Source organism: Cibotium barometz, chromosome 48 (genome assembly GCF_041138505.1).
Source record: "Cibotium barometz isolate CiBa-2024 chromosome 48, ASM4113850v1, whole genome shotgun sequence".
In the NCBI taxonomy this organism is placed as follows: domain Eukaryota; kingdom Viridiplantae; phylum Streptophyta; class Polypodiopsida; order Cyatheales; family Cibotiaceae; genus Cibotium; species Cibotium barometz.
Genome location: NC_141093.1, coordinates 16,316,667 through 16,322,554, shown reverse-complemented (window position 1 = coordinate 16,322,554; position 5,888 = coordinate 16,316,667). Strand labels below are relative to the sequence as shown.

The window sequence follows — 5,888 nt, the reverse complement described above, 5'->3', positions numbered from 1 at the left end:
TCACTATGTGTGTGAGCTTGTCATGGATGGAGAGGTGGAGCTTTTTCTAGGAGCTTTGTCTATTCCTCAATGATAAAGAATTGCATATATTTTCACAAAAGCTCTTGGGAGAGATTTTCTAGAGTATTGGATCGAAGAGGTAAGGGATGTTGATAAAGTATTTTCTCAATGCTCCACCCTCATGATATCACTGTGGAAGATGGATGTGCTCTATTTTGTAAGACGATCGGTGTGGTGATCACCCATCAGACACTCGATAATTCCAATTCAGACATTGGAAACCAAATGTGGCTAGATGGTTAAGATACGACTTGTGTAGACTTGGCACTTAGCCAAGTAGGATGCATGCTTGTGCTAGCTATGTGACTGTATTTGTGAGTGAAACCGTGAATAGCAAGCCAAGGACACATTTGTTCTTAGGTTTGTGCAGACATGTTTAAGAGTCCAGATGATCTTAGATTGCTGTGGGAACTACACACATTCCCAATGGGATCATGTTACAGCCTAATATGGTCCCCACTACATGATATGATTAATTGGTCATTTTCGACCAAGTTGTGAGTTGGCCAACATGGTAGACCTATGTCTATGGCAACCTTGGACACTATGTATAGACTAGTTTAGCAATCTTTGTTCATCATCAAGTTCATTGTGTGCAAATGCTCTTTTAAGAAAACATCCTTTGTCCAAAGTCTATCTAGGTCACCATCAAATCTCCTTACTTGAAGCACATGAGTGGGCAAAAAACCATCAACTTTTGTAATCAAAGTTTATAAGCTATAATATTATTTACTCTCCACTTATTTCTACAAGTCAATGCTTTGTGTTATAAAGATTATGCTTCCACTCTTCTGTATTCTTACACAGTGCTTATGATATTCAATCTCACATTCAAGCTTATTGCATTTTAAATTGAGATTATAGCTACCAAACATTATAAAGATATTTAGTCTCATATTTAGACTTATTGCAATTTAAAATGAGATTATGGCCACCAAACGTTACCAAACCACAATCTTATACATGTCTTTCTTGGAAATCATGTAAACTCACAAATATGAGTGAAACATCACTCACAAGAGACTAAACAATTACTCAGGAACATGAACCATAGACTCATGTGAGTGTTAGAAGATAGTTTAACAAATTGTTTTAAAAAAAACCATTCATGAACTGAATTAGGGCATGAGCAAACTTTTACTCATAATTGAGAATTTAAAAGTTTAGCCATGACTTTTAAAAAATTTAATTTAAATTCACGAACAAAAGTCATGATTCATAGATGTGAATAAATGTGAAGAAACAAAAAAACATGAATGAACAACGTACATGATTTAACTTCACCCATAAATTTAAAGAATCCTTTACTCATAAATTTGGCTAACCAACAACCATCGACTTACCCAAATTGAGTACGAACGTGATTGAACATGCTCACAAATGTAAGTGTAAGCATTCACAATCCTACATCATTCATAATCATGTAGTCTTTCATAAATCAAAACTCTTTGCTCTTTCATGATCAAATTTGTGAAGAAATTGTTATTTTGTTCATATTATTTAGAGTACAAAGATGTCATGGAAATATCTAGAGATAAGCATGATAATGAAATTTTCATTGTACTCGAACAAGCCCATTACTTGAGAATACTTTACTAGAGGCACTATTACATGCAAGGTTCTACAAGTAGGCCTTTGGTGACCACAACACTTTTTGGCAATGCTTATGAATTTGTGAAATGTTATGATGAATGTTAATGTTTCACCATAATGCATGACCAAGAAAAAAAGCTCCTTACTCTTACAATATCTCAACCTCCTTAAGAAAATCGAAGCATATATGAGAAATCTAAGCATATACTTCGTTGATTCAATTAAATCTCCATAGCTAAAGAATAACTATTGGGATTTGCTAAGTAACTAGGAACAAATAGCTTCAGAATAAAAATGGAGTGGGATATTATTTAATGATTAAAAATAGAATTGAGAATTGACAAGATTAACAAGAAGCATGTACAATATTCAAGATAATCTTTATCTAATTCTAAGAAAGCTTACCAATATATAGCACCGCCTCCATGTCTCTTTCCCCACATTTTTATCTCCTTTGTATGCATGACTCTTTACATGCTTTACATGTTTCTAACTTTGGAAAAATATTTAGTTTTGATATGCTATGTTCTTACCCTATCACCTAAGGTCCAACCAACACCTCGAGCTTTGCACTAACCTTAGAAATATATAACAAACCCCCCTCAAAGCAAAGTGGTGTTAAGACTTAAGAATGGAAAGTGGTTGATCTGTTGCACTACCACACTTGGCCTACAACCACCACCATTACACTTAAACATTAAAGAAATGATACTAAGAAAGGTACAAAAGATTTTGATACTTTTCATGGCTCAATCACATAGGCATGAGCAATAATATATATATACCTAGATGAATCCAGGAACATGCCCAAATTCACCTTTTACGAACGTGCATGTTATATACTCACAGTAGTCAACCCATGAGATTATATAACTATCAACTCCACTATGCATAGTATGTTCTAGATACTACGACATCCCCAATAACGTCATCAATGCCCAATAGTGGGTGTAGAACTCTGTATCAAGATATGCTCTCACACACGCACTCCACACACACACACACACACACACATAAGAGCATATATTCACACAAAGCGCTTCGTACTGAGTTTCTGTCAAACCTCCGGGGATGCGGGGCAGACTCAGCCATAATGAAGCCTAGCACTAAGGGAAGTAGCAAATAGAAAGAATTAGTACAGCAAATAAGTAGTTGATAGGGTAAATGCACCGCTAAAGATAGAAAGAATAAGCACAATATCAACTGGCCGCAACTCCGACGAAAACTTCACAATGTGAAATCTGCATGTCTGCTAATACGGCTGAATTATATACCTAGATGAATCTAGGAACATAGGCATGAGCAATAATATATTTGGCATCAGCTTTTCATGGCTTAATCACACACTCCATGCTCTACAACCAAAATCCATGGGCTACATGGGCTATAGCCGGCCCAGTACTAGACTCAAAGCCACTTGGGGGGTATTTCCTAGGTATCCCCACATCTTCTTTAGTACCTCGTCTGTTAGATACAAAGGCTTCAAGAAACATCCCATCAGGATTCAAGTGTGGCTGCTACAACTCTCCCCCTAATGGAAAGAGCTCTCAGGCTTGCTTCAGGAATCAAATTAGTACCAATACCTTCTGGAACATACCATCACCAACTCTTGAAATAAAGTCAAAGTGCCCTCTTCTTCAAGCCCTCTCTCAGAGCCAAGAATCAGAATCTTTAGTTCATCAAGCTACATCTGCTCCCTATTATCAGTCATGAAAATACCCTATAGATGAAGTGAGAGATGGGAACTTCTCAACAGGGGTTCATTCCACTTTAGAAATGATATCCATATTCATTGATGAGAATTCTGGAACCACTTCTACACATCCATCATCATTACAGACCAGTTCATCTTGCCCACCCTGCATAGTCCCAGAAAAAGATCAAAATTTCATTACTCCAAATCTCAATATGATTTAACAGAAGATGTATGTATCATGACACCGGATCTCTGTGTTGGTGCATTCTCCGCTCAGACATCAACTAACCTGAACTCATGCAGCCACTTTGTATGCATGTGCATGCAAGCATGCACATGTGAATCACAATCCACCAAAAACATGTGTGTGCATATAACATGAAGACATTTCTATAAGGAGCCACCGATCACCAGGGCCATACATGGCTTTTCCTGCTTTGATGGCCATCAGTTCTGTTAGCCTTAATTGTGCTTCAAAAAGCCTACATTGCTCTTTGCTGGTGTGTAAATTAGGGAACACTTTACATCTAGCACCCATGTGAATGTGAGGGTAGCTAGTTGGTTAATTACCTGCTCTAGAAACCTATTACACTACTTCAAATGGCTTGCAACAATGGGCCACGTTTAAGGGTACATTGCATACCTGACCAGGCTGACCTTCTTGGTCTTGAGTGTTTGTTGGGCCAGAGCTGAGACTACTTGGCTGGCTGTTGGTCAGTTCAGCTTCTCCCACAGCAATCGCCACAGCAGGAGCATTGCTGTTGTTCCACTCATTACTGTATTTGGGGTTCCCCTTTTGCTGATGAGTATGGAGAGGGTGGTGAGCTGTGCCTTGGCCATGCTTCATCTCTTGGGGTCCATGATGAGCCCCCTCCTCCTTTACAGAAACAGAGGGCAGCTGCATTCATACATCCAAGATGTCAATATCATGCACAGCTTTGGGAGTCAAGACAAAAATCAACGCCATTATGGCAAATGATCAATCACAAACTCAACATTACGAACATCAAATCCAAGCAAAGCTTCATTGGAAATGCCTCTTAATGGTGAGACATGAGTGATGTATAATGAGTGCAACACTGCATGGGCCCTATCCCTCACCTCAACCCTTTGTCCCATCATAATATATCGCTCATGCATCCTCTTGGCTCCGATGTGTACATGCATATCACATTGAAGGCACAAAGATGTGCCATCGACCCCGCAAAAGAAATAAGCTGCTCGTTGACAACAAAGAGCAATGTAAGTGTTCAAACAAGTCCTTGCCAAAAGGAAGAGAATACAGGCTATACAAATGTATGACCATATTCATACCAGGGCTGATCTCACATATATCACATGGGGGCACTTTTCTGGCTTCTGTGAGCTCCAGCCGCAGGTGCCGCCCAGCTAGTTTGTTACACCCATGTACCTGGTTTAGAAAAGCATTAAAAACACCATCAAGCTGTGTGCCAACATGTCCACACTTCAATACAATAGTTTTTGACATGCCTTGCTATGGTTTTTGGGACAAATAACTATGTTATTTGACCATACACCTAACAAAAGCACTCTCCTCACATGAGAGCAGTCAACTACACTATCTCATAACAAATTGATAAACTTACATACATGCATGCACGTGCACGCGCGCAGTTGCCAGAAACCAGCATTTAATCTATTGTGAAGATCTCAGACTTGGTTTTGCAAATTTATACCAACATTTATGGCATACCCTTTCATCACACTGACGGCACAAAGCTGCCTCATCTGCAGCGCAGAAATACCGAGCAGGCGCAGCCTCGCAGACATCACAGAGGGTACGCATGGCATCACACTGCATAGAACAGATCTATACACCCTTAGACATACTTCATATTCATGAGTCGCATTTTTGGAGAAGAGCATTCACTATCTCCACTTCCTCTTTTGCATTTGGATTCACTCCCTTTTGCTCGACGACCAAACGAAAATGTTGTTTTGATACCAATTAGGCCCTTCAAATGGTATATGTTACATGAGAAATGTTTTTAAGGCTAGTGAAAACCTTACACTTACACAGTAGCTTTTGCTGCAGGTATTACATGTTGGGTGTTCTCTGGTCGCCCAGAAGCAGGAAAAGAACAAAATCTAGGCTTGATTTTACAAAGATCTAAAGAGATCCAGCAGCAGGAAGTGTAAAACACTGCGCAGAACCCTAAACGCGGCCAAAACAGAAGAGCCCGTCAGTAAGGACTGTGCTGTTGGGCTGCCAAAACGGGCTTTTCCGGAAGAGAGAGAGAGAGAATGGAAAGCGGGGGGGGGGGAGCTAGAGAGAGACGAAATGCAAATGGCAGTTCATTTGGATCTGCATTCGCATTTCGTGCCAGCATTTTCAGGGCTTGCGAATCTCTTCTTGCACACCGCCCACGTGGACGCCACGTGATGTCTTTAAGTTGCCAAGCATTGGTCTCGAGAGAGAGAGAGAGGCACAAAAAGCACCTACAAGAAAAGGCATGAGTGGAAACCACGGTTGTTTTTTGATTGGCCTCATGATGCCTGCTTCTGGGCACTTTGGCCG

At 39.9% G+C, this 5,888-nt stretch overlaps 1 protein-coding gene across 3 annotated transcripts; it reads right to left on the bottom strand.

The window, feature by feature from the left end:
- Positions 1-2,802: 2,802 nt before the first annotated feature.
- LOC147610877 (B-box zinc finger protein 18-like) lies at positions 2,803-5,607 on the bottom strand. 3 transcript variants are annotated; one of them, XM_086785523.1, is made up of 6 exons: positions 5,381-5,607; positions 5,064-5,165; positions 4,664-4,760; positions 4,451-4,566; positions 3,993-4,247; positions 2,803-3,512 (listed from the first exon to the last, which is right to left on the bottom strand). In XM_086785523.1, the coding sequence occupies exons 2-6, from the start codon at positions 5,154-5,156 to the stop codon at positions 3,414-3,416; spliced, it is 660 nt and encodes a 219-aa protein (XP_086641649.1). In that variant the 5' UTR covers positions 5,157-5,165; positions 5,381-5,607; the 3' UTR covers positions 2,803-3,413. The 3 variants fall into 3 exon arrangements, with proteins under 3 accessions (XP_086641649.1, XP_086641648.1, XP_086641650.1); XM_086785522.1 differs by having other exon boundaries at positions 5,387-5,607; XM_086785524.1 differs by lacking the exon at positions 2,803-3,512 and adding an exon at positions 3,518-3,781 and having other exon boundaries at positions 5,387-5,607.
- Between the last annotated feature and the right edge of the window lie 281 nt (positions 5,608-5,888).

What these genes read in the sequence shown, in the direction of transcription:
- LOC147610877 (XM_086785523.1), bottom strand. Translation starts at nt 5,156, where the DNA reads ATGCGTACCCTCTGTGATGTCTGCGAGGCTGCGCCTGCTCGGTATTTC. An exon ending in TATATGTGAGATCAGCCCTG is followed by an intron (nt 4,567 to 4,663) that starts GTATGAATATGG and finishes GTCAACGAGCAG; the next exon opens with CTTATTTCTTTTGCGGGGTC. An exon ending in TGATGGGACAAAGGGTTGAG is followed by an intron (nt 4,248 to 4,450) that starts GTGAGGGATAGG and finishes GTATGAATGCAG; the next exon opens with CTGCCCTCTGTTTCTGTAAA.